The sequence below is a fragment of the Neoarius graeffei genome, chromosome 5, assembly GCF_027579695.1.
Source record: "Neoarius graeffei isolate fNeoGra1 chromosome 5, fNeoGra1.pri, whole genome shotgun sequence".
Classification (NCBI taxonomy): domain Eukaryota; kingdom Metazoa; phylum Chordata; class Actinopteri; order Siluriformes; family Ariidae; genus Neoarius; species Neoarius graeffei.
In genome coordinates, this window is record NC_083573.1 from 110,412,585 (window position 1) to 110,427,703 (window position 15,119).

The window sequence follows — 15,119 nt, forward strand, 5'->3', positions numbered from 1 at the left end:
AGAAGAAGAAGGTAAACCTGCGCATGCGCACACGGACTTCCTCTGTCTGCTTGACTGCGCCAAGCGAGCGATTTCATGCACATTATTTGCTTTAATCCTCTCAAATTAAATAACTTCCCAGCCACAGAATGGCCTGATATTTTGTGAGATATTACTGTACAGAAATAAACAGATATCACAATCACCACATTTCAGACGGAACTAAATTTCACTGATTTTATGAAATCAAAAGGCAGACTAACTTTAATATAGATTTACTTTTTTGTAAAATTAGAAAAACTTGTTTCAATAAACCATAGAATCCTGTTTCGCTTTGTCTTTGTGACTCATGTATTAAAAGACTTCAAATCTGTTTGATCGAACAGTAGCTCATGTTATGTGTGTGTCTTGTTTCTTTATGTTAATGTGTGGTTATCTTTACAACACTGGGTTCCTTGATTTTAATGAAGGCACTATTCAAATTTAAAAAATTTTTATCTTTATTTGTTGTTGTTTTTAATATCACTATAAATATTCTGTAATTATTTGTATCGTACACTGCAAAAAGTAAAATCTAACCAAGATTAAATATCTTAAATCAAGACAAAATATGCTTGTTATTTGTCTTCCAAGATAATTCTCCTTTCCAGGCAGGTTTTGTGTAAGAGTATTTCACTTACTTTAAGCATTTTTCCCCTCAATTATCTTAATAAGGTATTATAACTTGTTATTGAGATTTTATTACTGGTTATGAGTAAGTTCTGTCTTATAATGAGAATTACCATAATTTCATCGGTGTTATATTAACCACGACAAGTTTGTCAAAGTCAGAATTTCTTATTTCAAGCATCTTATCCTTTCTTTTAATCTCTTAACACAAAACAGATAACTAAATGAAATGAATTGTTGTATTGTCAATCTGGCAACAAAAATAGGCTACAAAATGGATTGGTTTGTTGTTTTGATTTTGATTTATTTGGCGGTCTCAGTTGGTATAAACACTTACTTAAACAGAGCACACCGATACGCCCAGATGAAATAGTCAAACTGTTGGTTGGGGGACAAAGTATCTAGCATGTTAAAATGAGTAGTACAACTTTACTTGTTTTTAGTATAAATACACTAGTTTTAAGACATCTGTGGGGTTTCTAAAGCTAGATATATTTACTTGTTTTTAAAAATCTTGCCAAGTCAAATTTTCTTGTTCTGTTGGCAGATAATTTTGCTTATTTTAAGTAAAATATTCCTAATTTTATTACTTTTTTTCTTGTTTTTGTAAGCCGGGTTTTTGCAGTGTAATTAATATGCATGCATTGTACTAAATCCATGCTGAAATATTTTTCACCTCAGAACTGGCAGTAGAGCGTTACATTTGCCACTATTTGTGATTCAGCAGCGCCACATTGTGGTTATTAGCAGTACTGCTTCATTTATAACTCGTCACAATCAGACTTGCACACTTATTAATCTGTTAATACATAATACAATTTACCATAGTCAAGTGTGTGTGTGTGTGTGTGTGTGTGTGTGTGTGTGTTAATATCTGTATTTATTGTTTTTGTAAATGTTGTTATTACGGTTGTTATAATCTGTCTGTATGTGTGTGTGTGTGTGTGGGGGGGGGGGGGGTGTATAATACGCAACCCTATTATATAATGGAGCTCAGAAGATAGTGTTACAGCTACATTGCTGTGTGTGTGTGTGTGTGTGTGTGTGTGTGTGTGTGTGTGTGGTTAGTCATCCTGCACCACCACAACATTGCCATGGATCTCGTACTGCACGGTGCTCCAGTCAAAAACGTTTCCACGTGGCACTCTGTGTTTTAAGTTGGAATACAGGGCACCAATCTGCACGCGCGACAGCACAAAGTCCCACATGTTCACATCCGTCATCTCGCCCACAAAGCTCTGCGTCACCTCGAAGTCCCCCAGGTGTGTGTCAGGGTCCTGGCCGAGCAGTGCAGTGCCATGTGGACGGATCTTGTGGCCTGGTCTGTACATCTGTCGTGTGCTGCGGCGTCCATCCACATAGAACGCGGCAAGTCCGGTGCTGGAGTCCCACGTCAGACAGAGGTGAGTGCGGAAGCTGGAGAGAGGAGTGAGACGGAAAAGTGCACCATCTCCGCCCAGGTAGAATGAGATCCTTCCATCGTTCTCGCGCCACACATTGAGCTCATCTGTGCTGTTGGTGCGATATGCGAAGAGGATGACCTGTCGCTCGTCCTGCAGCTCAGTAGCGATGCGCATGCATAGAGTGAACGCTGAGAGAGCGAGAGGCTTCTGAGGAGAGAGCTTCACAAAACTGAAATCAGTCTCATATGGGAACAGTAGAACCTTCCCACTTAGACCTCCTGCAGAGAGAGAGAGAGAGAGAGTGAGAGAATGACAAAGACAGAGAGAGAGAGAGAGAGTGAGAGAATGACAAAGACAGAGAGAGAGAGAGATTGTGTGTGTGTGAGAGAGAGAATGTGTGTGTGTGCATGTGTGTGAAAGAGAGAGAGAGAGAGAGTGTGTGTGTGTGTGTGTGTGTGTGTGTGTGTGTGTGTGTGTGTGTGAGAGAGAGAGAAAAAGAGAGAGAATGTGTGTGTGTGTGTGTGTGTGTGTGTGTGTGTGTGTGTGTGTGTGTGTGTGTGAGAAAGAGAGAGAGAGAATGTGTGTGGGTGAGAGAGAGAGAGAGAGAGAGAGAGAGAGAGAGGAATAAACACACATCCATTGTGTATGCTGCTGTTCTGGCAAAATAATAAATGATGAAGTGGTATGATGAAACTGAGTTTCCATTAGCACTCTGAAGTTGATTATTTTTCAAAAGCAACATGTGCCAAGTGTTTTATTCCTTTTTTCACCGCACCGATTTACCACTGATTACCTTTTTTTTTAAAACGTGATACTTTTTATGCATTTATAGTTACATTTAAGGTTGGTTGAATATTTGCAACACAAGTTAGTTCCTGTTCTCACTTCCATTATAGCAGCTATAAACAGTCGTTCCCTTACCAGCCTCTTTATTCTCTCTCTTCATGTTAATAAGACAAAAAAATGCAGTTTGTCATGTTGGTGAGAAACTGCGAGGAAGTGTCAGTTCCTCTGTCCTGAAGATGTCAGAAAAGTTAAAGTTACAGCTTCACTTATGACTGATACACAGCACTGACACTGGAGGCTCCTTCCAGAAACGTTACATAAATACATTTCTCTTTACAGAAAACTTCACCATAGCAAGAATTATACATATTTTTGTAAAGTTTATGTGGAGTTTCTGCTGTATGAGTCCCTGTGAATGAGCTGTTACTATAGAAACAATAACATAATAGAATGAGCGCATGAATAAAAACCTGTGAATTGCAGCTGCACTACTGTCAGAGATACAATCTGAATGAATTAACACCTTCTGACTAACCAGAATCAGGAATCTAACAGTGCTGTGGGAATAACAGCCTTTAATGGAGCAGAATAAAGTAAGTAAAGTGTCACTGATTAATGTGATGATTTCAGACACACCTTTAGTGGCCGAGGAGAGGGACAGCAAAGAGAACAGCATCACAACCAGAGCGAGCATCGTACTGCAAACACACACCATAATGAGTACAACAATCAATTCACAGACAGAGTTTCACTCTGTGTGGTTTTAAACATCTGAAATGTACAATATTATAATGACAATTACATCAACATTCTTTACAGAACACAGTGTGTACAAATCAAAGTGTAGAAACATGACACAATTTTGTTCACAACACTGGAATAATGTGTAGACATCTTTACACGAGGAAACTTTATATTATAATATGATGATCAGTTCATAATATGTCATTGTTAAGAAATGATTCAGAACAGTTACACTCACTGGCCACTTTATTAGGAACACCCATACATCCACCTGCTGCTCTGATTGATGCAGTTCTGTAACCAGCCGATCCCTCGACAGCAGCACGATGCATCAAATCACACAGATACAAATCAAGAGCTTCAGTTAATGTTCACAATGTTCAAACATCAGAATGGGAAAAATTGTGATCTCACAGTGTAACTTTCTCTCACTGTGGTATGGGTGTTGGTTTGATCCAGATGGACTGGTTTGAGTATTTCAGAAGCTGCTGATCTCCTGGGGTTTTCACACACAACAGTCTCTAGAGTTTACACAGAATGGTGCAGAAAACAAAAAACAGTGAGTGAGTGAGTGAGTGAGTGAGTGAGTGAGTGAGTGAGTGAGTGAGTGACAGTTCTGTGGGTGGAAATAAACGCCTTGTTGATAAGAGAGGGTCAGAGGGAAATGGACAGACTCAAGGTGGTTTGAGCTTTTTTCCAGGAAGGATATAGTAACTCATATAATCACTTTTTACAACCGTGGTGAGCAAAAAAGCATCTCAGCATGCAACAGTTGAAGAACACATTGGGTTCCACTCCTGCAGCCAAGAACAGGGATCTTAGAACCAACAACAAGTTCCTATTAAAGTGGCCAGCAAGTGTGTGTTGTTCTGTCACTGAGTGAAAGTTTTAATTGTGACCTGCCAGGGGACTGAGCTGAAAATTAGCCTGAAGCTAACTCTGGTACAATGCATCAAACAGTAACATTTATGTTGCTCATGTGCAAATAGATAGATAGATAGATAGATAGATAGATAGATAGATAGATAGATAGATAGATAGATAGATAGATAGATAGATAGATGTAAATCTTTGAAAGTTTACAAGATTGTTCTAATGTGAACAAATGAATGAAGATTTTTACACTATTTGCAGTTTTCACATTAGAAATCCCTGATATACACCATGCATATGAAAGTTAAAAGAATAACAAGTGTCTCAAAAACTTTGGTCTCTCAAAAACAACGTGGAACGTAAATATGAAACCATTTCATTTAAAAAAATGAATCTAAAAGCAGAGATACTCACGGTGTGCACTGTTTACCAACACGTCCAGAAAACTCAAAGTTCACACACACACACACACACACACACACACACACACACACACACACACACACACAGAGGTCCTGTATCCTCCTTGCACCGCAGTGACATCATCATCATCTAGACAAAAGATTCAGTGTGAAGCTCAGCAGTCATTTGATGTGCTTAATCACAGACTTTTTTACACACACACACACACACACACACATACACACACACACACACACACACACACTTTCTGTCATTGTGTGATGTTTCCATGGACTTCCATTCCATTGTTCAACTGCATTTTTATAGATAGATAGATAGATAGATAGATAGATAGATAGATAGATAGATAGATAGATAGATAGATAGCGTGGTGCTTGAAAGTTTGTGAACCCTTTAGAATTTTCCATATTTCTGCATAAATATGACCTAAGACATCATCAGATTTTCACACAAGTCCTAAAAGTAGATAAAGAGAACCCAGTTAAACAAATGAGACAAAAATATTATACTTGGTCATTTATTTATTGAGGAAAATGATCCAATATTACATATCTGTGAGTGGCAAAAGTATGTGAACCTCTAGGATTAGCAGTTAATTTGAAGGTGAAATTAGAGTCAGGTGTTTTCAATCAATGGGATGACAATCAGGTGTGAGTGGGCACCCTGTTTTATTTAAAGAACAGGGATCTATCAAAGTCTGATCTTCACAACATGTTTGTGGAAGTGTATCATGGCACGAACAAAGAAGATTTCTGAGGACCTCAGTAAAAGTGTTGTTGATGCTCACCAGGCTGGAAAAGGTTACAAAACCATCTCTAAAGAGTTTGGACTCCACCAATCCACAGTCAGACAGATTGTGCACAAATTGAGGAAATTCAAGACCATTGTTACCCTCCCCAGGAGTGGTCGACCAACAAAGATCACTCCAAGAGCAAGGCGTGTAATAGTAGGCGAGGTCACAAAGGACCCCAGGGTAACTTCTAAGCAACTGAAGGCCTCTCTCACATTGGCTAATGTTAATGTTCATGAGTCCACCATCAGGAGAACACTGAACAACAATGGCGTGCATGGTAGGGTTGCAAGGAGAAAGCCACTGCTCTCCAAAAAGGACATTGCTGCTCATCTGCAGTTTGCTAAAGATCATGTGGACAAGCCAGAAAGCTATTGGAAAAATGTTTTGTGGACGGATGAGACCAAAATGGAACGTTTTCATTTAAATGAAAAGCGTTATGTTTGGGGAAAGGAAAACACTGCATTCCAGCATAAGAACCTTATCCCATCTGTGAAACATGGTGGTGGTAGTATCATGGTTTGGGCCTGTTTTGCTGCATCTGGGCCAGAACGGCTTGCCATCATTGATGGAACAATGAATTCTGAATTATACCAGCAAATTCTAAAGGAAAATGTCAAGACATCTGTCCATGAACTGAATCTCAAGAGAAGGTGGGTCATGCAGCAAGACAACGACCCTAAGCACACAAGTCGTTTTACCAAAGAATGGTTAAAGAAGAATAAGGGCCCGTTTACACGAGGACGCTGTCGGGTAAAAACGACTAAATATTTTATCGGAAGTGCCTTTCGTCTACACGAGGACGGCGTTTCCGAGGCTGAAAAACGGAAAAAATTGAAAACGCCTTCCAAAGTGGATAAGTTAAAAACGGCCCCCGTTGCATATCCGTCTAAACTACCCAATACGCGAAACTCTGCTCGGATCTGCTCACGTCGGGTACGCGTTTACGTCATACATATGTCATATACTGTACATGCCAGCCCGGGAAGTAAGAAAGTAAGTAAAAAAGTAAGAGCATGTCTGATTACATCGATCCAACGGACCTTCAAGCTGCTCTGGCAGCTTTAATAAACGTCCAGGAGTCCTTCGAACATCTATACCGAATCTGCACATATACCGTTAATGAACAGAGGCGGGTATAGTATGCTCTTACTTTTTTACTTACTTTTTTACTTACCATAGCCAGAGTAGTCAAAGTTTTCGCGGCGCAGATGTGCAGATCAGACAAGACGGAAGATGTTGCGCATGCGTGCAGACATAGCGGAGGTCTTTCACAGCACCGCCTGGCATGCACATCTGTGATAGAGTGCAATGCGTCTGTCACTAAACAGCGGTTCCTCCCGCTGGTCATGTTTCAATGGTCAAGTGCAATGGACTAAACCACAGTTGCAAAGACATTCCAAATACAATCTGTGTTGTATGTTTGTTGTGGGTTTGGTAATGGGGGCTTTACAAGTATGTTTTGTTACGGGTACATTTGTTACAACTTTTCATAGTAAAAGACGTGACACAGGTTTAAACAGCGCAAGCATTTATTAGTTTTCACTATAAACAATAGCGTGTAAAGATTCATTAAGTGCGCACGTTTAACATCTGAATCCTTTTCTGCTAGAGTTTATCTAACATCAGCCAGAAATGTTTGTAGCCATTTACCTGCTGTAGTCTTCCGGGTGCGGGACCAAACCAAGGTGCAGGTCTGAAAGCGCTTTTCCAGGTTTCTTCCGCGATGCGCGGGAAAGCAGCTCATTAGAGCGGAGAGAAATGGTCTAAAAATCTTAAGTAAGTGTTTGTTGTAATATTTAAGGTCTGCACATTGTTGTAGGAGTGTAATGCATGCAGTGAAAATGTTTAGAACTGTTAAAATCTGTCTAGATGTGTTGATTGATTTTAATTGTGTTAAGACTGTGACGTAGTCTTTTAAATATGCGCTGCACTGTTCATTCGGGAGACGGCCTCGGCAGGGAGAGGACGCATGACTTGAGCTCTGTGTGAGTAATGCCAGAGTAGCCTAGCTTGCGTGGGCATTTTGTCCCAGAATTTTTTTTTTTGTTTGGTTTTGTCATCAGTGTTTTTTTTTGTTTGTTTGTTTGTTTGTCCTGTTTGTGTTAACTGCCGGCTTAAGAATAAAAAGAAAACTATTTTTGTACAAGAATTTTCCTTGTTTTGCTCATCATTCTGACTGACTACTCCATCCGCTCGGCACACTCTATTACAACATCCAATTGAATTCCACACATTTATGCGTCACCGTATAGACGCAGATTTCCTCCTTGAAAACGGTCGTGTAGACGCGGAAAAAAGTGAGAACAAAAACGGACTTTTGCGTTTTTGTTTCAGACCGTCCCCGTGTAAAGTGGGCCTAAAGTTAATGTTTTGGAATGGCCAAGTCAAAGTCCTGACTTTAATCCAATCGAAATGTTGTGGAAGGACCTGAAGTGAGCAGTTCATGTGAGGAAACCCACCAACATCCCAGAGTTGAAGCTGTTCTGTACGGAGGAACAGGCTAAAATTCCTCCAAGCCGGTGTGCAGGACTGATCAGCAGTTACTGGAAACTTTTAGTTGCAGTTGCACAAAGGGTTCATACCAAAGGTTCACATACTTTTGCCACTCACATGTAATATTGGATCATTTTCCTCAATAAATAAATGAACAAGTATAATATTTTTGTCTCATTTGTTTAACTGGGTTCTCTTTATCTACTTTTAGGTCTTTCGTGAAAATGTAATGATGTTTTTGGTCATATTTATGCAGAAATATAAAAACTTCTAAAGGGTTCGCAAACTTTCAAGCACCACTGTAGATAGATAGATAGATAGATAGATAGATAGATAGATAGATAGATAGATAGATAGATAGATAGATAGATAGACATGACACCTGCCTTGCCTTGCCTGCTTCCATCTCACATGATTAGCGACTATGCCTGGACAACTTCTTGTCATCAGTCTCCATGCCACTCTGTCCTGTGCTAGATGCTTGGCTTGGGTGTAGGTTAGGTAGGTCTATTCTTTGATGTTGTCATACCACTGTTTCTTCTGTCTGTCTCTCTTCCTTTTTCCTGCTAGTTTCCCTTCGATCATTTGCAATGCTAGAGGACTGCCACTCCCTCTCATAATATGTCCAAAATATCCCATTTTCAGGCTGACCACCTTGCCAAGGAACTCTCTGGTTATACCAAATTCTGTTAGCATGCTGCTGTTTGTTCTTTTCTCTTTCCAGCTGGCATTCAGCATGCATCTCCAGAGCTACATTTCTGTTGCCATTATTCTGTTTTCATCAGATCTCAATAGAGTCTAGCTCTCTGCTCCATATAGTAGAGTACTCCAAACTAGAGTCTTGACCAGTTTAATTTTCAGGTTGATAGGCAGGTTGTTGTCATTCCATAGATCCTGGAGCTCAATCATTCTATGTTTTGAAATGGCAATTCTGTATATGATGTCAATGGTGCAGTTTGCATTTGAGTCCTTGATGGAGCCAAGGTATTTGAAGCTTCCTACTTGGGAGACCTTCTCTCTGTCAAGTATGATATTGTGCTCCGTATCCTGATTTCCACTAGCTACCATTATCTTGGTCTTTTTGATATTTAGTTTTAAGTTCATGCTCTTGCCTACTTCATTCACATTGGTGGTGAGTTGTGAGATGGATGCTTCTGAGCTTTCAATTAGTGCTGTGTCATCAGCATATCTTAAGTTAGATATGCCTGCACCTCCGAACTTAATGCCAAATTTGTCAACATTAGCCTCTCTCATCCCTTTTTTTGTATATGTGATAAAAAGGTAATGAAACTATAGATAGATAGATAGATAGATAGATAGATAGATAGATAGATAGATAGATAGATAGATAGATAGATAGATAGATAGATAGATGTGAAACTATCTATCTATCTTAAACTAATACTTTGTTGAAGCACTTTTTGATTTAATTACAGCATTCAGTCTTTTTGGGTTCACACCTGCCATCGATTAAAATGACTCTGATTAACTCCAAATAAAGTTCAGACATTTACTCAGTTGCATCCTCCAGCAAACGCCAGGGTTCACAGAGAGCTTACAAAGAATCAAAGGGATCTCATTGTTGAAAGGTATCAGTCAGGAGAAGGGTAAAAAAAATTTCCATGGCATTAGATATACCATGGAGCACAGTGAAGACATTCATCAAGAAGTGGCGAAAATATGGGACAACAATGACATTACCAAAATTGATGAAAAGACAAGACAAAAACTGGTCTGGGAGGCTGCCAAGAAACCTGGTAAAGAAAGCAGAATTACTGTTTCAGATTTTGATGATGTCACACTGCAGTGTTGCCTCTTTTCTGAAACCAGTTCTGTTTATAACCAAGCCAAGGTTATTGCAAAAGTCAAAGGTTTGTGATTTTTATAGAATACATTTACAATTATAAACACTAAAGGTTCAGAAGGACAAAATTAACCATATTTTTATCCTGATTTTTTTTACTTCCTAGAAGAATTCACATAAAAATGCATTTATCTTGTGGGACATCCTGAGGTTTTCACATTTCATGCTCCACATACTTTCAGAACCTTCACTGAGCTGCTCAATTTTCTCAATGTTTAAACTGCTATTCAGATGCATAGCAGTGCACATACCTAAGGATATTTATGGTGGCCTCTGAAATTATGAATAAAAATGAGTGTCATGTCTGCACCTGCTCAGAGTTCACAGCAGCCTTCAGATGTGGACACCATGGACTACAACAACCATCCTGCACCTCACTGCTCTCAGTCTCTATCTGAGATTCTCTATCTCTTAAGTTGATGATATATGTATGGGGCAACTTTTTGGGCAATATTGCCAGCAACGGGCAACCAGGTGAGACACAGGGCCACAGACAATTGGCAACAACCAATCAGATAAAAGCAAATCTGTTGCCAGGGAGACAAATACCACAAAGATGGACACAGAAACATTTGCAGCGGTCACTTTTGTCTTGGCTTCAGCCTTTATTTTGCTCAAGTAATATCACTTCTGGAATAAAACTGAATAGATACTCTGGTCAAAAGATAATTTGCCATGATTTTAACATTTATAAGTCAAAATAACAGCATTATTCTGTTAATAAAGCATTTTTAAAATCTCTCTAAAAATGCTACTAGCCTCACTCACATATGCTATAAGTAATAACTAACATACTGTATACATCACAAAAACATAATGGCAAAAACATAATCATTTAATTTTCATCTCAGCAAAAAAGACAAAAGGACATGGAGCAGGAGATGGCTGCCGAGGAGGAAAAGGGTGTGGCAGAGGTCCTGAAAGGCTTTCTTTATTTTTTAGATCCCAACATTTGTACTGTTTCACCCTTGGGTTCTACAAGTAGTTATGCTCTGTATGTGAATTAGATCAGATGATAAGTTAGACAATCTCTATTACAACTCACATAATAATAATAATGAATGAATGAATGAATATTTATTTATTTCGAACATGTATAAAAAAAGTATGTAACTATTTGTACATACAAAAGAAAGAAAACGAGAAAGTGACAAAAAAAATTAATAAATAAAATACATAAAGAGCTAAGACATTACAATACACTGCACATTGTTTGAAAAAGGAGTGGGAAGAAGTACAATACTTTTTTTAATTTCCCACCCCTTTTTAACTACCCCAAAATCCAAACTTCATTAATACACCTATAAAAATATATACCATATATACACTTCATGAATATCTATATAAATATGTAATTACAAAAATAAATATATACTACACACCATATATATATACACACTTCCAAAATATCTATATAAATATTTAATTACACAATAAATATATACTACATTCCATATATACACTTCACAAATATCTATATAAATATATAATTACAAAAAAATATATACTATATACCATATATACACTTCATAAATATCTATATAAATATATAATTACAAAAATAAATATCTACTACATACCTATCCCTGTAAATCTCGTCTCGTCTTCTTCCGCTTATCCAGGACCGGGTCGCGGAGGCAGCAGTCTAAGCATGGAAGCCCAAACTTCCCTTTCCCCAGACACCTCGGCCAGCTCCTCGGGAAGAACACCGAGGCGTTCCCAGGCCAGCCGAGAGACATAGTCCCTCCAGCGTGTCCTGGGTCTTCCCCGGGGCCTCCTCCCGGGGGGACATGCCTGGAACACCTCCCCAGGGAGGCGTCCAGGAGGCATCCGAAAAAGATGCCCGAGCCACCTCAGCTGGTTCCTCTCGATGTGGAGGAGCAGCGGCTCTACTCCGAGCTCCTCCCGAGTGACTGTGCTTCTCACCCTATCTCTAAGGGAGCGCCCAGCCACCCTGCGAAGGAAACTCATTTCAGCCGCTTGTATCCGCGATCTTGTTCTTTCTGTCATTACCCAAAGCTCATGACCATAGGTGAGAGTCGGAACGTAGATCGACCGGTAAATTGAGAGCTTCGCCTTTTGGCTCAGCTCCTTCTTCACCACGACGGACCGGTAAAGCGACCGCATCACTGCGGAGGCTGCACCGATCCGCCTGTCGATCTCACGCTCCATCCTTCCCTCACTCGTGAACAAGATCCCGAGATACTTAAACTCCTCCACTTGAGGCAGGACTTCTCCACCAACCTGGAGAGGGCAAGCCACCCTTTTCCGGTCGAGAACCATGGCCTCGGACTTGGAGGTGCTGATTCTCATCCCAGCCGCTTCACACTCGACTGCAAACCGCCCCAGTGCATGCTGAAGGTCCTGGTTTGAAGAAGCCAACAGGACAACATCATCCGCAAAAAGCAGAGATGAAATCCTGTGGTTCCCAAACAGGATTCCTTCCGGCCCCTGGCTGCGCCTAGAAATTCTGTCCATAAAAATTATGAACAGAACCGGTGACAAAGGGCAGCCCTGACGGAGTCCAACATGCACTGGGAACAGGTCTGACTTACTGCCGGCAATGCGAACCAGACTCCTGCTCCGTTCGTACAGGGACCGGACAGCCCTTAGCAAAGAGCCCCGAACCCCATACTCCCGAAGCACCCCCCACAGAATACCACGGGGGACACGGTCGAATGCCTTCTCCAGATCCACAAAGCACATGTGGACTGGTTGGGCAAACTCCCATGAACCCTCGAGCACCCTATGAAGGGTATAGAGCTGGTCCAGTGTTCCGCGACCAGGACGAAAACCGCATTGTTCCTCCTGGATCCGAGGTTCGACTATCGGTCGAATTCTCCTCTCCAGTACCCTGGAGTAAACTTTCCCTGGGAGGCTGAGAAGTGTGATTCCCCTATAATTGGAGCACACTCTCCGGTCCCCTTTCTTAAAAAGAGGGACCACCACCCCAGTCTGCCACTCCAGAGGCACTGTCCCCGACCGCCACGCGATGTTGCAGAGGCGTGTCAACCAAGACAGCCCCACAACATCCAGAGACTTGAGATACTCAGGGCGGATCTCATCCACCCCCGGTGCCTTGCCACCGAGGAGCTTGCAAACCACCTCAGTGACTTCGGCTTGGGTAATGGACGAGTCCACCTCTGAGTCATCAGCCTCAGTCTCCTCAGTGGAAGACATGGCGGTGGGATTGAGGAGATCCTCAAAGTATTCCTTCCACCGCCCGACAATGTCCCCAGTCGAGGTCAACAGCTCCCCACCCGCACTGTAAACAGTGTTGGCAGAGTACTGCTTCCCCCTCCTGAGGCGCCGGACGGTTTGCCAGAATTTCTTCGAGGCCGACCGATAGTCCTTCTCCATGGCCTCCCCGAACTCCTCCCAGTTCCGAGTTTTTGCCTCCGCAACTGCCCGAGCTGCAGCACGCCTGGCCTGCCGATACCCGTCGGCTGCCTCAGGAGTCCCGGAGGTCAACATGGCCCGATAGGACTCCTTCTTCAGCTTGACGGCATCCCTTACTTCCGGTGTCCACCACCGGGTTCGGGGATTGCCGCCACGACAGGCACCGGAGACCTTGCGGCCACAGCTCCGAACAGCTGCGTCCACAATGGAGGTAGAGAACATGGTCCACTCAGACTCAATGTCCCCCGCCTCCCTCGGAAGCTGGGAAAAGCTCTCCCGGAGGTGGGAGTTAAAGACCTCCCCAACAGAGTGCTCGGCCAGACGTTCCCAGCAGACCCTCACCATACGTTTGGGCCTGCCAGGTCTGTCCAGCTTCCTTCTCCGCCAGCGGATCCAACTCACCACCAGGTGGTGATCAGTTGACAACTCAGCCCCTCTCTTCACCCGAGTGTCCAAGACATAGGGTCGGAGATCAGATGACACGACTACAAAGTCCCTGTAAATATGAATATATAAACTATCCCCATAAATAAATATATACCGGTACCATATACTAAGTTAGTTCTAATATAACAATCAACTCTATTCTATTTATCCCTCATCATCCTCTGTTAACATACTTCCTCTTCTATATACTTGTTTAACAATATTTTTTGTACCTTTTTTAAACAGATTTATATTTGCACTTTGTTTTGTTTCTGTCTCCAGTCTGTTCCATAAAGTCACCCCACAGCTCGATACGCACATGCTTTTCATATTTGTTCGAACCTTTGGTTTTTTAAAATTTAGGTCTCCCCTTAGATTATACCCCCCCTCTCTCTCACTAAACATTCCTTGTATATTTTTCGGCAATAGATTCTTTCTCGCTTTATACATTATTTGTGCTGTTCTGAATTTGACCAGATCCATAAATTTCAACGTGTGATTTTATGAATAGTGAGTTTGTGTGATCTCTGTGTCCTGTTTTGTTTATTGTCCTTATTGCTCTTTTCTGTATTGTACATATCGGCTGCAGAGTGGTTTTGTAGGTGTTTCCCCAGACTTCGACACAGTAAATCAGATATGGCAAAAATAATGAGTAATATAGAGTATACAAAGATTTGCAGTCAAGAATATGTTTTGTTTTCCACAGAATTGCTGAGCACTTTGCCAGTTTTGCTTGTACGTATCCTACATGAGGTTTCCAGCAGACTTTTTGATCCAAAATCACACCAAGAAACAATAATAATAATAATAATAATAATAATAATAATAATAATAATAATAAATGAGCTGCCCATCACTTTTAACTTGACACAAGAGAGTGAACATTATCCCTACACAGCTAGCAATAACTTTCAGCTTATGTTAGCAAAATACTGTGAGTTGGCCGAGTGGTTAGCATGTCCACATCTCGATTGGGAGATCGTGAGTTCTACTCGCGGTCAGGTTATACCAAAGACCATCGTAAAAATGGTACCTACTACCATCTGGCAACGCATGCTGCAATACAGATGCGAGTGGGGAGTCAAACTTTCAGGGTTACCAGAGGATGTGCCCCCCACTGTAACCCAAGCTATGTACAGTTAGGTCCATATATATTTGGACACTGACACAAATTTTGTTTTTTTACCTGTTTACTGAAACATATTCAAGTTATAGCTATATACTGGACATGGACATAAAGTCCAGACTTTCAGCTTTCATTTGAGGG

General features: G+C 41.2%; 1 protein-coding gene across 1 annotated transcript; it reads right to left on the reverse strand.

Annotated features, from left to right (window-relative positions):
- Nucleotides 1-1,330: 1,330 nt before the first annotated feature.
- crp1 (C-reactive protein 1) lies at nt 1,331-4,882 on the reverse strand. Its single transcript, XM_060920762.1, has 3 exons — nt 4,869-4,882; nt 3,474-3,535; nt 1,331-2,329 (listed from the first exon to the last, which is right to left on the reverse strand). Exons 2-3 carry the CDS (start codon nt 3,529-3,531, stop codon nt 1,713-1,715), a joined length of 675 nt encoding a protein of 224 aa, XP_060776745.1. The 5' UTR covers nt 3,532-3,535; nt 4,869-4,882; the 3' UTR covers nt 1,331-1,712.
- Between the last annotated feature and the right edge of the window lie 10,237 nt (nt 4,883-15,119).

Bases quoted from the DNA above. Each gene is read 5' to 3' on its own strand.
- crp1 (XM_060920762.1), bottom strand. From the start codon at position 3,531: ATGCTCGCTCTGGTTGTGATGCTGTTCTCTTTGCTGTCCCTCTCCTCG. The intron at 2,330-3,473 runs GTGTGTCTGAAA...CTCTCTCTGCAG, and splicing joins CCTCTCCTCGGCCACTAAAG to GAGGTCTAAGTGGGAAGGTT.